The sequence below is a fragment of the Camelina sativa genome, chromosome 9 (genome assembly GCF_030686135.1).
Source record: "Camelina sativa cultivar CO46 ecotype springtype chromosome 9, ASM3068613v1".
Lineage (NCBI taxonomy): Eukaryota > Viridiplantae > Streptophyta > Magnoliopsida > Brassicales > Brassicaceae > Camelina > Camelina sativa.
The window spans coordinates 24,561,945-24,581,636 of record NC_141888.1 but is presented as its reverse complement, the minus strand read 5'-3'; the positions used below and the strand labels follow the sequence as shown (position 1 = coordinate 24,581,636).

The following is a 19,692-nucleotide window of genomic DNA, read 5'->3' as shown; positions in this document are numbered from 1 at the left end:
TGTTATTTAAATTGTGGCAATCAAACAATACATATTTTAGAGTATTGGTTAGAATTGCATATCCAAACTTATACGAAACCAATAACCTACAATAAAATTTTGGAAATATAATTATCAATTTTAAATAACATATAGAAATCAATTTTAATTCGATTGCATAAATATAGAACTAAACATACCAAGTTTTTTTTGGGGCAAAAAGAAGCTATCTTACCAACTAAAACGAAAGAACCTATCATACCAACATAATTACCGTAACTGTGTTAGTGCATAAGGATAAGTTTTGTTAATAAATACTAATGAATAAATATCAAATTTAAAGAGGAATAGTTTCACTTCTTTTCACACATGAATATATAAAATTTTGGGTAACAGGCTAGAATTTTTTTTTTTAATAGCTATATTTTATTCTCAAAATCTAACTTGAGTACGATCAATTTGGAATGGAATAAATTTGAGTATTTTTGAATATCTTACTGAGTTTTAGTCTATCAAAACATAAAATAATCTCTTATCCAATCTCTTAAGACATATTTTATAGATAATTTTTTTTTTATTGAAATACATGTTACCTACGGGTTTTGTAAATTCAACACGGCGAATACAAACATTGCTCATGTGGTTTTTGGGTGGCAAGTAAAAAAATAGCAAAACTATTACAAAGTAAGTCTATCAATGTGGGTTTGTCACGCTATACAATTTAGGTCATCAAGTTTAGGAATTTTAATCATTATGGCAGATTTTATCCAATTTGATAGATAATGAGAAATATAAAGAAAAATTGTATAATGTCCACTAATTTGTAAAAATTAAATATCCAAACAAAAAGTACATGAAGTATGAATATCCCATCCAAATCTTCTACCTATTTCTTTATATGTTAGACTAAAATATACAATCTCAAATAGATAAAGTATTTTTAAAATCACAGTTATGAAATAGAATAAACATGACATATATGGGACGTGACGGTTTTTCTGTCAAGATATAAACATTCTATATTCGTCTTACTTTTTTTAATTGTAGTTGTTTATACTTTTCGTCTAAAAAACAAAACATATATGATCATTCTTTTCGTTTAAAAAAACAATAACATATCAAATGATATACTGATAAGAGTTTAGATTATAAATGTTACTAATATTCGTTAAAAATATGTTTATAAACATTATCCCGCACATACGTAAATATTGCAAACCTTATAATAATCTTAATTTTTGAAATCAACCCCGCACGTACGTGCGGGTCCAAATCTAGTAATGTATAAAATTGTGTTTTAAATCTTAAAAATAGTAAATTTACAATATTTATTTATCACCACTCAATATATTTTTCTGTATTTTGTTTTTTTCCCAAAGAAATACATAAACTTTAGTAGACCGTAAAGCTGGAAAACTGAAGTACATAAACTTTTAGCCAAAACAACCTAACAAAAAATATACAAAGTCACGAACTCTAGATGTACACAAACCCTATATGTACTGTCTTAATATATTGTCCATCCAAAATTTTTAGATTATAGGGTGACATGGATCAATTGAGAGGTTGACACTTGTCGAACGACTTTAATTAAGTAAAATCATAACTATACACCAAATTTCATTAGATTTAAGTATATCATTATATTAAAATTTATTTTAAAATTTATCTAATTTTAATCATTCTAACTATACAATTAATACACCATAAATTGGTTTCCTACATCTATTGGGCCTTTTAATATTTCTACTATTTTTCTTACATTTAAACACAACTATAAGAATTCAAAACACAATTAAGTTAAACTATTTTGGTAATGTTTTCTCCACCATGTTAATGGTTGACCAATCAATTAATACACTTAAATGTGAATTACCTACATAAATAACATATATGCAATTTGTTATGAACAATTTGTTTTAGTTTTGTAACTCATATTCAATTGTGCATGACCTGCACATTTGTTATCAACAACTAGGTCTACCCGTTGCTATAACACGGGCATAATATTTTTCTTTTTTCTTTAGTCTCTGGTACACAATCTACCGACACCGCCGATAAAGTGATGCTCATAAAAATCGTGAATTGAATGATCACTCATCTAGATGAGCACAACGAAGGGGCTGTGTTGTGTATCTCCTCGAGAGACATCGATTTCCGCAGGGTCATAGCCTTGGCCAAGGAGATGGAGTTTAAAACGATTTTGGCGTACAATGAAGGCGGAACAAATTATCTCATGAGAAGGGAACCCCACCATGCATTACTCTGACACCAGTGTAGGGGATGAATATAATTTTTAATTTTCTCGACTATCCTTTCGAGACGCTTAATGTAATGAAATTCTTAATTTCATCTCTCTCCTAAACCTTATCAAATCCTATTTGTTAATGGTTCTCATATATAGCTATGAGATGTATGCAATCCCTTGAATCATATCCAAACAAATTTATCCTAAATTTTGCAAAACAGAGTAAGAATTTCCTTGTATCAAGCGATTTCTAATCATCATGGTTGGGGAAACTATTGATCATTTTATAATATATCGTAACTTATATATATACACGCCAATAGTTTACTCTTTAGCTTTGAAATCATGTTTCCTAAGCTAACGCCGAGGGGATTATGAACAACGAAAACAGGCTTCATTTATGATGGAGGAAGAAAAAAAAGATTTTAAAATTTTAAAATTATGATGGAGGAAGAAATTTTTTTAAAAAAAAATTGTTGGTTTTAAAACGTCATTTTGAAGCTTTAAAAAAAGAAAAGAAATAAGGAAGAAAAAAATTAAAGTGGCTGTTGAAACTTTAAAAAATAAAAAAGTCATAAAAGTCTGATTGGTAAATAAAATGCTTTTAAGACTTTTAAATGCTTTTAAAGTCTTAAATGTCTTCACCAATCAGGGCCTTTGCAACATATTTGGAGGGAATCAAGACGGATCAGGAGGAGTTCTCTTCTTTCTCTTTATTTCATATTTCTAGAAATGCAAATGTAAAAGCGGATTCTTTGGCACGCCAAGCGCGCTTATCTCCGCATCATGTTTTGTTTGTAGGTAACTTTCCTTCAAATTGGCTCGCTTGAGCTGATTCTTTTGTTGAAAAAAAATAAAAAAAATCAGGGCCTATATTTTACTTTTACGGATTTCGTATGATGAGTTTTTGCGGGTTAAAAATCTTTGAACATATTGTGTGATCTGCCTAACATGACGGATTTGGATTACAGAACTAACACTAAAACTATTAGTTTAATTCATAATTCATATACTATAGATTTGTAGTCATAGTTTAGAAAATTAACTTATAAATTATTTAGTATATGAACTACAAAATATTACACATACTACAACATATTCTTAATATCCCAAAAAAAAATTGTATACACATATAACATACCATATAAGCATATACCTCTGTTTAATTATAGAAAACAAAACTAAGTGCTTTAAAATTTTATATTCTATTTAATAATAAATTTAATGTAATTAGGTTCTAAACTGTAAACAAAGTAAAAAGAAAAGAAAAACATTCTAAACAAAATTATAAATTAATTAGATAAAAGTTAATTAATTAGGAATTTGAAAACTAAATAAATTTAAAATTATTATTTAAAATACAATAATTTTTAATTTAGTCCTACGGTGTACCGCGGGTGAAACCGCATAGTTTTCAAATTTACATCTGGCTTTTTTACTGTTACAATGAAAGAGGTCCAACGTTTTGGCCCATAACTAGAAATGGGCCTTGAGAAACAAACCCTAAATCCTACCTTAATTGTTCTGATAGATCTTCTCCTCCACTCCACGAACTACGAACCCCTTGGCAGCCGTTTTTCATCTCCCCATCTTCCTCCCTTCAGATCTATATGACGTCTCTCCGTCCCGGTCCCGGCTCCATTGTTGATCTCTTAATGGCGGCTTCGATCTTGAGTAAAAAAAGTGATAAAAATTGCGCATCGCATTATGGATTGAGCGATAATGACGCTATTTGCATTTTAGAGTTAAGCAGACGTATCTATCCGAAAGATCAGAAGGCACTCTGTCTTCACCGTAGAGCAGATATTCTCAAACGGAGCAAAGATAACATCAATCTGTGGCTTACATATTCAACCAAAGTTATCGGCGGCGGCGACAGCGGTATTACATGTAAGATCTAATTTGTACGATTTAACTCTTTATTTTAGTTTATTTCTCTTACATTTTTTTTTTTTGTTATTAATTGAATTTTTTCTTGCGCTCAGATCGGGATCTTAGAGAAAAACTTGAATCAGTAATTAATCATACCCGCTTCTTCGACGACGAGGAAAAAACTATCTCATGAAGCCCATCATGCATTACCCTGGCACCTGACACGCTTAATGTAATGAAGATTCTTAATTTATCTCTCTCTCCTGAACCTTATCAAATCCTATTTGTTACCTTATCAAATCCTATTTGTTACCTTATCAAATCCTATTTGTTAGTCCTATTTGTTAATGGTTCTCATATATAAAAGCTATGAGATGTATGCAAATTTATCCTAAATTTTGCACAAGAGAAACAGAATATGATTTTATAATATGTCGCAACTTATATATATATATAAGCCAATAGTTTATTCTTAGCTTTAAAATCATGTTAGGGGATTAATTATGAACAACGAACACAGGCTTCACTTGTAAAAGTGGAAGAGATTTGCAAGTTGACAGCTAAAATAAAATAAATGGAGAAGAAAAATGATTGTTACGTTCTCAAAACAATATAGTAAGAGAGAAGCTTTTGTCAAATACAACGGAACCAAAATGTATCATCATACCAACACTGGAAAAGTAAAGGATTTTCAAACTGCTTAATGAACTCATTAGGCGCTTTTCTTCACTCGATAATCTCAGCCTGCAAAAGCAAGAATGAACAAAAAATAAACATTAGGTACGGTTTTGATTGAAACAAAACGACGATGTATGTTATCACGAGGCAAAACATAGTATATGTACCTTTAGAGAAGCACCACCGACCAAGAAACCATCAACATCAGCCTGACCACCTAGCTCCTTGTGTTACCACCATTGACGGATCCTGATAGGAAAATTTGCACAATCAAGCTAATTAACATAAAACTCTTGAGGTGGAAATTAATCAAAAATGGGTTACTGTCACATTAAAATATGCTAATCATAAAGTCTAACCTCCATAAATGATGAGGGTTGTAGCAGCTACATCGGCACTCACGTTCTTGGCGAGCCATTTCCTGAGTCCATCATGTACCTGTTCATAAATGTAACAAGTTTTCGTCAGAAAAAGATAATTGGCTTTCCCATCAAAGTGCTCAGACGCATCAACAACAACTTACTTCTTGAGCTTGGGCTGGGCTAGCGACCTTTCCGGTTCCAATGGCCCACACTGGTTCATAGGCTATGACAACATTTGACCAGTTCGACACGCGATCTGCCATTACAAACAAAAATGGGTTCTTAAGCCAACAAAAGATTTCTGTGTTGTTTAAAGATAAGACACTAAGGGAGTATAGTGAGTAGAAACAGGAATTACTATCATCAAAACAAGTCACAGTGTCAACGCGAATGAACTCAAGTAGCAAAAAGAGATACAAATGTTTAACAATTTACATACCAGCGATAGCCTTGGTCTGGGCAGCGACCACATCCATGGTTGACCCAGCCTCCCGCTCCTCAAGAGTCTCACCAACGCAAACAATCGCTTTCAAACCTTGAGCAAGTGGATAGGCAACCTTGTCTCTAACGAACTACAAAAATAAGATAGAGGTCAAAGACCAAAATCATGGATCAAAAAGATAATGTGAGTAGTACTCCATATAATTTTTGTTTTATCATGAAAGGTCACCAACCTCGTTTGATTCATCAAGGACTGCCCTTCTTTCAGAGTGACCAAGGATAACCCATGGGATATCCAAGTCACAAGCATCTGAGCACTGCACACACAAATTACATAATGCGTAAGTAGAGGAAATAATACGCAGGAAGTAGAGACATCACATAATATATATTCTTCCTAGGAAAGCATCCAATGGACAGGTGAATCGTTTTACACCTGCTTATCTAACCACGCATGCATCAAATCATGTTATGACTATCAACTGTTAAGTTTTTTTCATAATCACTTGGGTGAGATAGTAAACAAAATAGTGTAGAGCGACAGATGGGGAAGTTGATTTGTTTTTGAAAAACTAATATTCATCGACAAAACCATAGATCTTTACTGAATGAAGCAATAACGGTAAAGCAGCTTAAAGTACACCCGTGGCGAGAATCTCACCTCACTTCACCGGTGAAAGTGACCACCTTTCTTAACCCAACAGTTTTGTGCAGCAACGAAAAAGTCGGAACTCAATGTGCTCTTAACACAGGGGAAGAAAAACATATGGAGGGCATCAAATGATTAACCCAATCACAACCATAGTCATGAACATAGATAGAACCATAACAAATATGATAGAACACATGTAGATAAAACTATATACTATCCAATCATGCTTGGAGAGGTAAGCAATATTTAACCACCTATCAACAGCTTACATGTTATATATATAACATCTATATACAGTGAAACAGGTTTGTGTGTATGCCAAAATCCATGCGATACGTTTTAGTCCACTATGACATCACTCAGATTTCATAGACATGCAAAGACAGAATTAGATCATCGTCAAAGCAATGGAGATGCTACGCTTACCTACAACATCCTGTGAAGGTGCTTGAGCTTCAATAAGAGTGTTCACAATCATCTTCACAAGTTCCGTTCTACATTAGATTAAAAGCATTCAAAACAAACCATAAGCATCATTCTCCCAATAACCAAAAAAAAAAATATCAATCGTAGCATGTTAGGATAGTTTAGCTAACAAAAAATAACACACAGATCCATCAAAAATAGAACACGAAACCAATCGATGAAGAATTTGTAATCAAAATTGACAAAAACAAAAAAAAAATTTGAGATCCGGCATCGAATCGTCAAATCGCAACCATCAGTACTTAATCAAAAACATAGAATCAAATCATGGATCTGAATTCTACGTCAATCGAAGAAAAAACGAACACAACCTTAAAAGTTAAAACTCAGATCACGATCGAGATTTTTCCGATCTCGTTCACTTGATCGGGGAAGAACTTTAAAAAAGTACACAAAGATCCAGAAGAGAATATCACTTACGTATTTCCAGTTGCCTCCCACGAAGAACTTTCTCGCCATTTTTTTTTTGTTCAGACGACGATCACGAGAGTCACAGAAACGAGACGATGGGAGAGGAGAGCTAAAAATATTAGATCGAGAGAGTTAGGGATGTTGTGGTGGGTAAAAAAACCCACCCCGGCCCGAATCCGAAAAAACCGGCCCACAAAAAGCCTGAATTTATAAAATCCGAACGGGATAGTTTTTTTTTTTTTTTTTTTTTTTTTTTTTTTTCCAGCATGTTACAAGATTGGCTCAAACGAGCCAATTAGACGGAAAGTTGTTCACAAGGGTAATTGGAAGCGATTCCACTCTAGCACGACGCGCCAGTTTGTCCGCTCTACCATTTTGTGATCTTGGTATCTGGATGAGAGAGAATGAAAGGAATTCACCTTTATCTTCATCAATAGCGTCCAGATATGTCTTGAAAGCAGGCCACTCGGAAGGTGAAGACACCATCTTCACCAAATCAGAACAGTCTGTGAGAAAGACGACTCTTTCGTTGTCAGCACCAATCATACACCTCATTGCCCAGATAAGAGCTTCTACCTCTGCGTGAAGCGGTGACAAGCTACGGCGAGAATTAGATGCACCCATGGTGGGAGATTCTCCGGCAGGAGAAATGCAATACCATCCTCTACCCATAAACTGATCAGTCGCCTTCCAAGATCCATCTACAAAGCATCTATAGCTAGATTCATAACCGTACGCGTTATAAGTCTGAGTCATAGAGCTGGGTAGAGACCGAGGGGCATCAGTAGAAAGGGATCGGGGCAGGTCTTCTTGAGCTGAAGACCAAAGCCTGGATTCCTCCTTTGCTATCCGTAAAATTGCTACCGGATTGGAATCCAAGTTGCTAAATAGTTTATCATTCCGAGCCTTCCAGATATACCATAAAACCCACGGAAATATTTCCACCGAAGGAGTGTCTTGAAGCCTCCAAAATAAGGAATCCATATTAGTATATATAGACTCCGATGGGAAGCAGCCCGTAGAAGTCGGAAATTGGGACAGTTCCCACACCTGCCTAGCCGGAGGGCATAAGAAAAGAGCGTGGTTGACTGTCTCCTCCGTCTCCCCACAAATTTCGCACTCCATACCACAGCTTAATCCACGACGCCGTAAATTAGCTGTTGTCGCCATGCAACCCGTAATTGCTTGCCATAAGAAATGTCTGAGTTTTGGTGGGCATCTAATCTGCCAGACAAATGCCTGAAGTGGGATAATATTGTGGTAGAACGGGATAGTCTTGTGGTAAATTCGTGGATACCTGAAATATTTTTGTCTTATGAGAAGTATTTTGCATTATATATTTTTGTGTCTTTAACTTTTTGGTACCAAATGTGATTTATATTATGTATTTTGTTTATATTATTATCTGTGACAATTTTCAAAAATTTATAATCTTATATCATATAGATAAAGTATACCAAATATATTTAATAGTTTTGTTAACATTGATAAAATATCAAAACCAAAAACAAAGTCACAAAAACAATAACAATTTTTTTCTCATTCTTCCTCCTCTGGTTCTTTCAAAACCTGATCAGAATCTAAACAGCAACAAAACAATGAAATTTAGGTTATAATTTCATAACTTCATCTCTATTCGTAAGTAACAATTTTAATTTTTTTATCTTGGTCTCATACTCCTGAGCTACTAGTCACAGATGTAGTATCTTCATCTTCATCATCAAAGTTGTCTTCAATGTCACAAAAGCAAGAGAAGTTAATTATGAAAAAAAATATAAATTTTTACCTTATAACTCAGCATAACCACATAACCAGTTTATAGTACATAGCAAGGTTTGAACATTTCTTTAAAGAATTAATTATTTCATTATTAATCACTACTCATAATTACCGTATAACATCTAGTACATAAAAGAAATCAACTACGTATATGATTAATTTCATTATGCATATGCATATGCTATTTGATTTCTCACGCAAACCGAAGGTCCATGCGTTTGTAATCAAATCAAATGCTCCCCACTAATATAATGAACGGATGATGACTAAGAGCAAGATTATTGGGGGTTCATATAAGGGGAGTTTTTAAAATTTTTATGAATTAATTGTGTACTGTTTGGAATATAAGAACCCATGATCTCTTAGATAAAAAATTTTCTTTTATTGGTAGGTTCTTATTTTGAGTCTCTTATTTTTGAAAATATTGTTTTTCAAAATTTTAAAATCTAATATTTTAAAGGAGAAGTCGAGAGAGCTCACAGCCAATCTCACAAAAATTGACCTTCTTTGCCCTTAATGAAAAATACCCTTATAAATATTTCGAACAAGCTTTTACTCTCTATTTAGGTTGCTGAAACGCACCACATTCATCCTCAGACTTAAGATTACTAATTTGCCATTAATGAGATTCAAAACTGGACAATTATACTCTTTTTCTAAGTTTTAATTTTTTTAAAAAAACTAAAAAACGAAAATTAAAAAAAAAAACGAAATTTGTTTACAGAATCGGAAATCTAATATATTTATGCAATATCTCTCTTTAAAAAAATAGAAGATAAATATTACAATATATTACGAATATTTGTTTAAAGAAAATTTCTATTTTTTAAAATATTAAAATGGTAAAGATAATTATGACGATTTTCCTTCTAAGCTATATATATAAACGCTCAGCCAAAACAGTAGAAGTCGGATTCAATAAGCTAAACATATAGTTTTGAGAGTATAATTTTTCTTTTGTATTATTTTGGTTCTAATGAATCAACTTTACTATTGTATGATTTTGATTTTTTTTTTCATGTTGATGTACTATCCATATGCTTTGGTGCTTTGCATAATTAAATTTTATGCTGCTATAATTTTTAATTATTATGTTGAATCATATCAAAAATTTTACTCATTTTGTTCTGTTTGATTGTGTTTTAGGTGTACTTGCCATGGACCATGGATGTTTTTTTGTATATCAAAAACAAGATTGGACGAACAAGTTGATGAAGCATGCAAAAATAATCAATTCGGTAAATTATTATTAATAATTGTGTTTTTTTTTAAGTGGTGATTGTTATTCAATTTTATTCTCTTGGCTAAACATGATCATATTTTTATTCGATGATTTTTTATTCTACAAGCAAATGAGCAAATACAACTTTTCACAATTTTATATGATTCATCAGATTCTAATTTTTATGCTTTTTTTTTTGTAGTGGTTGTTTGGAAAGCAAGATCAAGCAATCATAGACTTTGTATGTGGTTTCTCCATCTGTTTAAACATATATATTGTATTATTTTCTATATTTTTTTTTGTAGTTTAGTAATTTGAAAAACTTTTATATGTAACCTAATACATTTTTTTTTTTCAGTTGAATTTATGGATGATCATTGATCATAATTGTGGATCTACAAAACTGAATATAATAAAATTCATATATTAATTTTTGCTAATCTGAATCTTTAATTTTTTAAAATAATATTGTTGCTAATGTTTTTTTTGTAATGATTATAGTTGCAGAAAATTATGATGGATTCTGTTTATAACAAATATATGGTAATTTTCTAAGAACTTGGATTTCGTTCTGTTTACAAATACATTTAAACTAGAATTCTATTTATATGTAACCTATTACATAATTTTTTTTTGTTTCAGTTGAATTCATGGATGATCATTGATCATAATTGTGGATCTACAAAATTGAATATAATGAAATTCAAGTATTAATTTTTGATAACCCGAATCCTTAATTTTTAAAAATAATATTGTTGCTAATATTTTTTGTAATGATTATAGTTGGACAAAAACTATGGTGGATTCTATTCATAAAAAAAAAGGTAATTTCTTAAAAAATTTGATTTCTTTCCATTTACAAATAGATTAAATATTTCTTCATAAATATTTGTGATTAATATTTATTCTTCCTCTTAAATTGATAGAAAGAAGAAGGAAGAAATATTAATTGGATTAAGGACTTTATATCTTCAGGTTTTTCAAGAAAGAAAGAGATTAAGGAAGATTAGGAAAAGCTTTTTTAACAATTTACAATTATTATTTATTTGAAATTGCTTTAGATGGATAAATAATCTATATTACAAATTGTAAATTTCGCATTTAGTTTAATAAAAAAAATCTAAAATCTAAATTTTATATCTTATTTAAAATTTAAAAGTAATAGAAAATAAATACTAGAATATATTGCAAATATTTCTCTGAGAATATTCCTGTTTTTAAAATTATTAAATTTCTAAATATCTTTTGTTTCACTTATAAAATTATTTTTCATTTAAACACGAAAAATACAATGTTTCCTGTTAAAGTTTTAGTTAATGTTTGTGTCTTTCGATTGGTTATGTTATATGTGTGTCGGAGCACCATTTTGGTTAGTGGTTTTTTTATTCGACTATACATATAAGGGCATACAATTACATGTTAACCAATTGAAGCACACTACTCTGCAAGTTTTGTATGAACAAAAAAAAGTTAGAAGAATTAGTAATTTTAGAAATATCACCATTTATGTAAATATTTGCTAACGTCTGTATATTTTTATTATTTTACATTCGTAATTTGGAAAATAAAACTTGAAAGTTGACAAATTTTAACAAAATATTATTTAAGATAGAACCTATATAAAGTAACATTTATTACGTATATGTATATAAATATATATTTATAGAAATATCACCATTTATGTAAATATTTGCTAACGCCTGTATATTTTTATTATTTTACATTCGTAATTTAGAAAATAAAACTTGAAAGTTGACAAATTTTAACAAAATATTATTTAAGATAGAACCTATATAAAGTAACATTTATTACGTATATGTATATAAATATATATATATATATATATAAAGTACATTCATTACAATATCACCAAGCAATCAAAATTTCAATGCATAACTGATTTAACGAGGAACAAACAAGTTCCAAATTAAATGGGATTTTTAATACGTAAGGTTGAAGTTGATAAAAGAAACACAAATCAAGCTAAGTTGCGGTTTTGACCCAAAATAAAAATAAAATCAAGCTAAGTTGCGGTCATATTATAAATATGTTGGAATGTGGTGGATACGGATTACAAATTTCGTTCCTATATATATCGGAAAAAGGCATAGTCACATGTGCACAGCAAATTAATGTATTATACTAAAGTAAAAGAAAATAAATACTGTACAAAATATTGCAAATATTTCTTTGAGAATATTTCTGTTTTTAAAATTATTAAATTTCTACAGACCTTTTATTTTTTACTCTAATTTTTTTTAAAACAAAAATTAAAAAAATAGAAATCAAATATTCAATAATAAAATCTTTTGTAAATATTTGTTTCAAGAAAATTTATATTTTCTAAAATGTTAAACTTCTATAGATAACTATAACGGTTTGATTTGGATTGAAGGAACTGAAAATCTCGTGAGGATATACCACAAACATCCATTTAATTTGAAGATATGACACATTTTTGTGATCTCGACAAAATCTCATAGGGTTGATGTAAATCTCTGGAAAAACCATGTTATTCCAGCTGAATATTCTATCACCAAAAGGAATAACAAAGATTCTAAATAAGACAAAAGGTCATGACAATTAATATGTATATGAGTAATTTTAACAAATTATTTTCTTTCACTTTTAAAAATAAAATGTTTAAAAAAACGAATTATTATTTTTTAAACTAAAATTAGAAAATCTTAGAAATAAAATAATCTTATCCCATTTTAAATTATTAAAAAATGGAAAATAAATGGAGGGTTTTCAAAAATACCCCTTTTTCTATGTCACTTTTAAAAATTACCATTTGATTGTGTCCATTTTCAAAAATACCCCATTTTAGTATATAAAATGACAAAATTATAAACCCTAAACCCCAAATACTAAACCCTATTCCTTAAAAACTATACCCTAAATGTGTAAATTGGGAACCCAAACCAAAAAAAAACAAATTCTATAAATTAATTTAACATAGGGAAATTGTGTAAAAGATGACAAAAGTGAAAATATTCAAAAAAAGTGACATTTTTGAACATGGTATGCCAAAAAGGGCATTTCTAACAAATTCTCAAAATGAATACTATTTTTGAAGATTAAATTATAGCTTCTCTTTTAGTTAATTCTTTTCTATTTACATTTTTGTTGGAATCCTTTTTAGCCCTATAATTAATTTACTTTTTATTTTGTTAAATTAGTTGAACTATTATTTAAAAATATATTTGCCTACACAAATTTATAAAAGAATTGAATTAGTGTTATATTTGACCACAAAAAGTTTAGCCAATAATTGTTTTTAAAATGTTTTTGCCCGCACAAGTCAAATTGTTATTTTGTTAATTGAATGTAATTTATTTTTTCGCAAAAAAAACTATAAAGAAGTGTTTAACTTTACTGTTGTAGGTCTAATGTTGACACATGTTCAGATAAAAAATATATGTTTAACTGAAATAGAACTGATGTTGCGATCGAATAGGACGTCTCTTACGGCCGTTGAGAAAATTCTTAAACCAGATAATAGTATGATGAACACATGTGTAAATAGGCTTATCGCAGATGAGAGAATATATAAGCCTCATAAACAACAAGAATTGTACAATGAGTTGTTACCTATGCTAACTGAGGAGCAAAGACGTGTTTATGAAGAAATCATTCACTCTGTGAATCACGACAAAGGTGGTATGTTTGTTGTTCATGGATTTGGTGGTAGTAGGAAAACTTTCTTGTGGACTATTCTTGGTGCTGATATAAGGTCTAAAGGTAATATTGTTCTGAATGTTGCTTCAAGTGGTATAGCTGCTTTACTTTTGGAAGGTGGTAGAACGGCTCATTCAATATTTGGTATTCCAATCAATCTTAATGAATATTCTGTGTGTACGATCGATGCCGAATCTGATCTTGCTGACTTAATTAGAGAAGCAAAGCTCATAATATGGGACGAGGCTCCAATGATGAACAAGCTTTGTTACGAAACTTTGGATAGGAGTTTGCGAGATATCATGAGGTGTGTGACAGATTCTACATGTTATTACAGAAGGAGGAAGAGTAGCGACAGTTTTAGCATCTATCAACTCATCTGTTCTTTGGAATAGTTGTAAGGTTCTTAAACTTACCCAAAATTTGAGACTTGGCAAGGCACATAATAGTATGGATGCGGGTGCTCTCGCCACTTTTTCAAAGTGGCTTTTTGATATCGGGGATGGCAAAATCAACGAAACAAATAGTAGAGATGTGGAGATAGAAATTCCGGATGATTTATTAATGAATACAAGTGGAAATTCTATTCAAGCAATAGTTACAAAAATCTAAGGTGAAAAATTTTGCAAGCAGAACTGATCCAAAGTTCTTTAGGGAAAGAGCTATTCTAAGTCCAAGAAATGGTGATGTTGATAAGATAAATCAATTTATGCTTAGCAAGCTACCATGTATGCAAATTAAATAGGATATGGAATATGGATATTGAAGTAATAATTTTTAAAAATACTAATATTAAATACATATTGATGTAGTATTTTTCTATCAATTAAATTATCAATCTACAATTTGCATTAATCAACTCACTAAGAATATACAAAGATGCTTAATCTATTCTTAAACAGGAAAATGTTCTTTTGTAACAATCATAACTAACAAACTGATTCAAAGAAAGAAAACAAGACAATTCAAACAATGCAAACTCAAAGAAACATAACACAACTAGCAACAAACTTTAAATCAAGATTAAACAAGTGAACCTTAGGCAAGGTAATTGACTTGGGAGATAGCTAACCAATCCTAAATGTCTAAGCAACAATCAAGAACAATCCTATGGCTAAGAACACTTATGCAAATCAATTCATTTCCATGATAGAGATTCCTATGCTAATCAAGTGATAATCAACAATTTCCAAAGGCAATCACAAGGCAAGCATGCATTAAGAACAAGTCTAAATACCACTAAGCACCCTAATCATCAATTTCCATTGGCTAGGAATACAAAGCTCTTGATTAATTTGGTTCGGGAATTTTATCAAACACCTTATGGGCATGAAAATCCTAATGTCTAGATTCAAGCATGATCAAGGCTATCTAGCATTATTAACATTAATCAAGATAGGAAACACATAAATAAAGCCTTAGACATCAAAGATCAATCATCTATCTCCTTAATCTACCTAGCCCAAGGTTTTAAAGATCTACTCACTCATCATCATGCTCACACAAAGGAAAGAGTTTGATCTTTGTGAAATCATACTAAGAGATTTAAAGGAGAAATTGCTATTAAAAACTTAGAAGTACTCAATCATTCAACAAACCAAGAGTAGATAAGCTTAAGAACCCTTAGTGGCTGCTAAACAGAATATAAGATAAAGGATAAAAGGGAGCCGGGTCAATCCAGTTCAAACCGGTTTAAATCCGGATCAAAACTAAAACAAGTGAGGAGCCTGGCGGCTCCACGCGGGCAGGGTTTGGCCGATGGGAGGTGGCCGATGGCTTCACGCGGGCAAGGTTTGGCCGATGGGGGTGGCCAATGGGAGGTGGCCGATGGCTTCACGCGGGCATCGTTTGGCCGTGGGAGGTGGCCGCTGGCTTCACGTGGAAAAGGTTTGGCCGCGGGAGGTGGCCGCTGATGGTGGCGATCAAGTGCGTCTCCTGTTCCATCAGCTTTTGTTTGGCTGTTGGTCTTGACCGCTTGCTTCACGCGGGCAAGGTTTGGCTGATGGGAGGTGGCCGATGGCTTCACGCAGGCATGGTTTGGCCGCGGGAGGTGGCCGCTGGCTTCACGCGGAAAAGGTTTGCCCGCGGGAGGTGGCCGCTGACGGTGGCGATCAAGTGCGTCTCCTTCGGCTTTTGTATTGCTGCTGGTCTTGACCGCTTGCTTCGTGCGGGCAAGGTTTGGCTGATGGGAGGTGGCCGATGGCTTCACGCATGCATGATTTGGCCGCGGGAGGTGGCCGCTGGCTTCACGAGGGCAAGGTTTGGCCGATGGGGGGTGGCTGATGGGAGGTAGCCGATGGCTTCACGCGGGCATGGTTTGGCCGCGGGAGGTGGCCGCTGGCTTCACGTGGAAAAGGTTTGGCCGCGGGAGGTGGCCGCTGATGGTGGCGATCAAGTGCGTCTCCTGTTCCATCAGCTTTTGTTTGGCTGCTGGTCTTGACCGCTTGCTTCACGCGGGCAAGGTTTGGCTGATGGGAGGTGGCCGATGGCTTCACGCAGGCATGGTTTGGCCGCGGGAGGTGGCCGCTGGCTTCACGCGGAAAAGGTTTGCCCGCGGGAGGTGGCCGCTGACGGTGGCGATCAAGTGCGTCTCCTTCGGCTTTTGTATTGCTGCTGGTCTTGACCGCTTGCTTCGTGCGGGCAAGGTTTGGCTGATGGGAGGTGGCCGATGGCTTCACGCAGGCATGGTTTTGCCGCGGGAGGTGGCCGCTGGCTTCACGCGGAAAAGGTTTGGCCGCGGGAGGTGGTTGCTGATGGTGGCGATCAAGTGCGTCTCCTTCGGCTTTTGTTTGGCTGATGGTGTTGACCGCTTGCTTCATGCGGGCAAGGTTTGGCTGATGGGAGGTGGCCGATGGCTTCACGCAGGCATGTTTTGGCCGCGCGAGGTGGCCGCTGGCTTCACGCGGGCAAGGTTTGGCCGATGGGGGGTGGCTGATGGGAGGTGGCCGATGGCTTCACGCGGGCATGGTTTGGCCGCGGGAGGTGGGCGCTGGCTTCACGTAGAAAAGGTTTGGCCGCTGATGGTGGCGATCAAGTGCATCTCCTGTTCCATCAGCTTTTGTTTGGCTGCTGGTCTTGACCGCTTGCTTCACGCGGGCAAGGTTTGGCTGATGGGAGGTGGCCGATGGCTTCACGCAGGCATGGTTTGGCCGCGGGAGGTGGCCGCTGGCTTCACGCGGAAAAGGTTTGGCCGCGGGAGGGCCGCTGATGGTGGCGATCAAGTGCGTCTCCTTCAGCTTTTGTTTGGCTGCTGGTCTTGACCGCTTGCTTCATGCGGGCAAGATTTGGCTGATGGGAGGTGGCCGATGGCTTCACGCAGGCATGGTTTGGCCGCGGGAGGTGGCTGCTGGCTTCACGCGGAAAAGGTTTGGCCGCGGGAGGTGGCCGCTGATGGTGGCGATCAAGTGCGTCTCCTGTTCAATCGGCTTGTGTTTGGCTGCTGGTCTTGACCGCTTGCTTCACTCGACCACCGTTTGGCCGATGGTCTTGGCCGCTGATGGTGGTGCTCAAGTGCCTCTTCTCCAGTTCACTCTTCTTTGCTTCTTTGCATCAAAACAAGTCCAAATGCTCCAAATGTGATGATATTACTCTAAGAACCTGAGAGGTAGCACACTATATGCATATGCTCCTAAAACAACCTAGAATGACAAGATTATGCAACAAAACTAACCAAAAACAAGGCTTAAAACCCAACAAAAAACAAGATATCACATATCTAAAATTCCTTCTTTATTTTTTTATTTACAGGTGAGGAGAGACGATATCTTAACTTTGATAGTATTGAAACGTCAGATAAAAGTGCTCATGATAATATGATCTACACTTAGGATTTCCAAAACAATATACAAGTTTCTGGATTGTCAAGCCATGCTTTAACATTGAAATAGGAGCACATGTCATGTTGCTAAGGAATATAGACCCTAAGGGAGGTTTGAGTAACGGTACGAGGTTAATTATTACTCAGATGACCAATCATATAATCGAAGCAAGAGTCGTGACAGGAAAAAAGGTTGGTGATAAAGTACTTATCTCTAGGATGTATGTTAGTCCACCTGATGCAAAGTTTCACTTTCGTATGAGGTGACGAAAGTTTTCTGTTACCGTGGAGTTTGCAATTACTATAAACAAAAGTCAAGGTCAGACGCTAGAACATGTTGGATTGTTTCTACCGAAACCGGTTTTCACACATGGACAGCTTTATGTTGCCTTCTCTCGAATCACAACCAGAAAATGCTTAAAGGTATTAATTACAAATAAATATGAGAAATGCCAGAATAAAACACTTAATGTTGTTTTCAAAGAGGTATTTGAGACTGTATAATTATGGTTTGTAGTTGGATAATTGTTTTGGATATTTAGACTTGAATTATATTTTTTCTCTTAAATAAAGTAATCTTTAATATCTTTAACACTACCTCTATTTGATAGTCAGATATAGACTTTCACATTGGAAAAAACCATTTTCTAATTTTGACTTATTTTATATTATAAAATAAAAGATAAATACATTGTAGATGGTCTAAGAACATTTTATTAAAAAAATTCACATGATTATATTTTATTTGGTTTCAACAATGTTGTTTGAAAACATATAATTTTTATCTGTGTCATAAAATGTATATATAATTTTACATCATAACTATTAACTACAAACTTTACCTTTAATCTGTAATTATATATATAATAATAAATATTAAAAAATATTTAATAGTCAAACAAAAGGTGAGACACTAAAACGATTAAGAGGCAACGTTTAATCGTGACTGTTTGTATTCTTACAAATCTGGAATCCCCTTTTCGTTTTCGATAACAGAGAAGAAACAGGAAAAACCCTAATTGGAGAAAATCATGAGATTCGATTAGCGCCAAGGTCAAGGTCTAATTGATCTTCTTCCCGAAAGAACTAATTGGCGTATACACGCCAAGGTCTTACATTCTTGGAGTATCAGCGAGTTCTTTACAAAAAGAGTACTGCTTCTTGTGGATGTAGAGGTTAGTATCGTTAATTGAACATCATTCTTACTTAAAGTTCACTTTTTAACAATTCTTATATATACGACTTCCTACACAATTGTTATTAAACTGTGAAGAGTAACACAATCAAAACTACTTTTTTACCAAATACACTCGCTAAACTCCAGAAATATATCGACGATGTTGAATGGTATGATATTAGAAATTTCAAAGTAATCAATCCAACCATGAATGAGAGGAATACTCATCATCCTTATCAAATTAAATTCACGGACGATACCACTATGACGCTGGTCCAACAATTGAGTCCAAAGAATTACTTTTGATTCGAGTATTTGGATGATATATATCATGGAAAAATAAATCATCCCATCTCTTTCGGTAAGTGTTTCGTTAATTAATTTAATATTGATATGGTACAATATGTGAGTATAGTTAACTGTAACTTTGTGTTCGGGAATCTAGAATCTTTATAGGATTTGTTGTAACTTTGCGTATTGGTCCCTCCCTTAGAAAAGTATGAATTAAACTTTTACCAAATATAGATTTGCAACACTTTGGAAAGCTAAATTCTGTCTTTTTCCCAAATTAGTTGTCTGTGAGTGTATAGTAGATGTGGAAGATAAAAGAATACCTGAGAGTGCCAATAATAGTAATGATGTTCTCACGTTGTTGAATGGCAGGTAAAAGACATTTACTCTATCTTTAGGACAGTTACGTTTTAAAGTTGTCTCTATTAAGATTTTTTATTAATTTGATAAACATGTAGGAATGAAACTGTGAAATGTCGTGTCAAAAACAACTACACTTCTGAATTCATGTCTAAATGGCAATCAAACGGGTGCCATCTCATATACAAATCCAAACCTTTTTTTGTGTAATGCGGTTTGTGAAACTCGGAGAATAT

General features: G+C 33.7%; 1 protein-coding gene, 1 long non-coding RNA gene and 1 pseudogene across 3 annotated transcripts; 1 reads left to right on the top strand and 2 right to left on the bottom strand.

Annotated features, from left to right (window-relative positions):
* The first annotated feature begins 3,711 nt into the window (after positions 1-3,711).
* Positions 3,712-4,529, top strand: LOC104711268 (uncharacterized). Its single transcript, XR_015566553.1, has 2 exons — positions 3,712-4,117; positions 4,213-4,529. It is a non-coding gene; the product is annotated as an uncharacterized LOC104711268 (long non-coding RNA).
* A 115-nt stretch (positions 4,530-4,644) lies between these two features.
* On the bottom strand, positions 4,645-7,177 carry LOC104715383 (triosephosphate isomerase, cytosolic-like; annotated as a pseudogene). The gene is made up of 9 exons (XR_015566253.1): positions 7,110-7,177; positions 6,659-6,726; positions 6,242-6,355; positions 5,814-5,897; positions 5,579-5,711; positions 5,301-5,395; positions 5,137-5,215; positions 4,945-5,026; positions 4,645-4,843 (listed from the first exon to the last, which is right to left on the bottom strand). The product of XR_015566253.1 is annotated as a triosephosphate isomerase, cytosolic-like (transcript).
* A 234-nt stretch (positions 7,178-7,411) lies between these two features.
* Positions 7,412-8,299, bottom strand: LOC147938685 (uncharacterized). The gene has a single exon (XM_087465723.1). The coding sequence runs from the start codon at positions 8,297-8,299 to the stop codon at positions 7,412-7,414; it is 888 nt and encodes a 295-aa protein (XP_087321849.1).
* Positions 8,300-19,692: the final 11,393 nt, after the last annotated feature.

Excerpts from the sequence above, each read along its gene's own strand:
- LOC147938685 (XM_087465723.1), bottom strand. The coding sequence starts at position 8,299 with ATGGCGACAACAGCTAATTTACGGCGTCGTGGATTAAGCTGTGGTATG.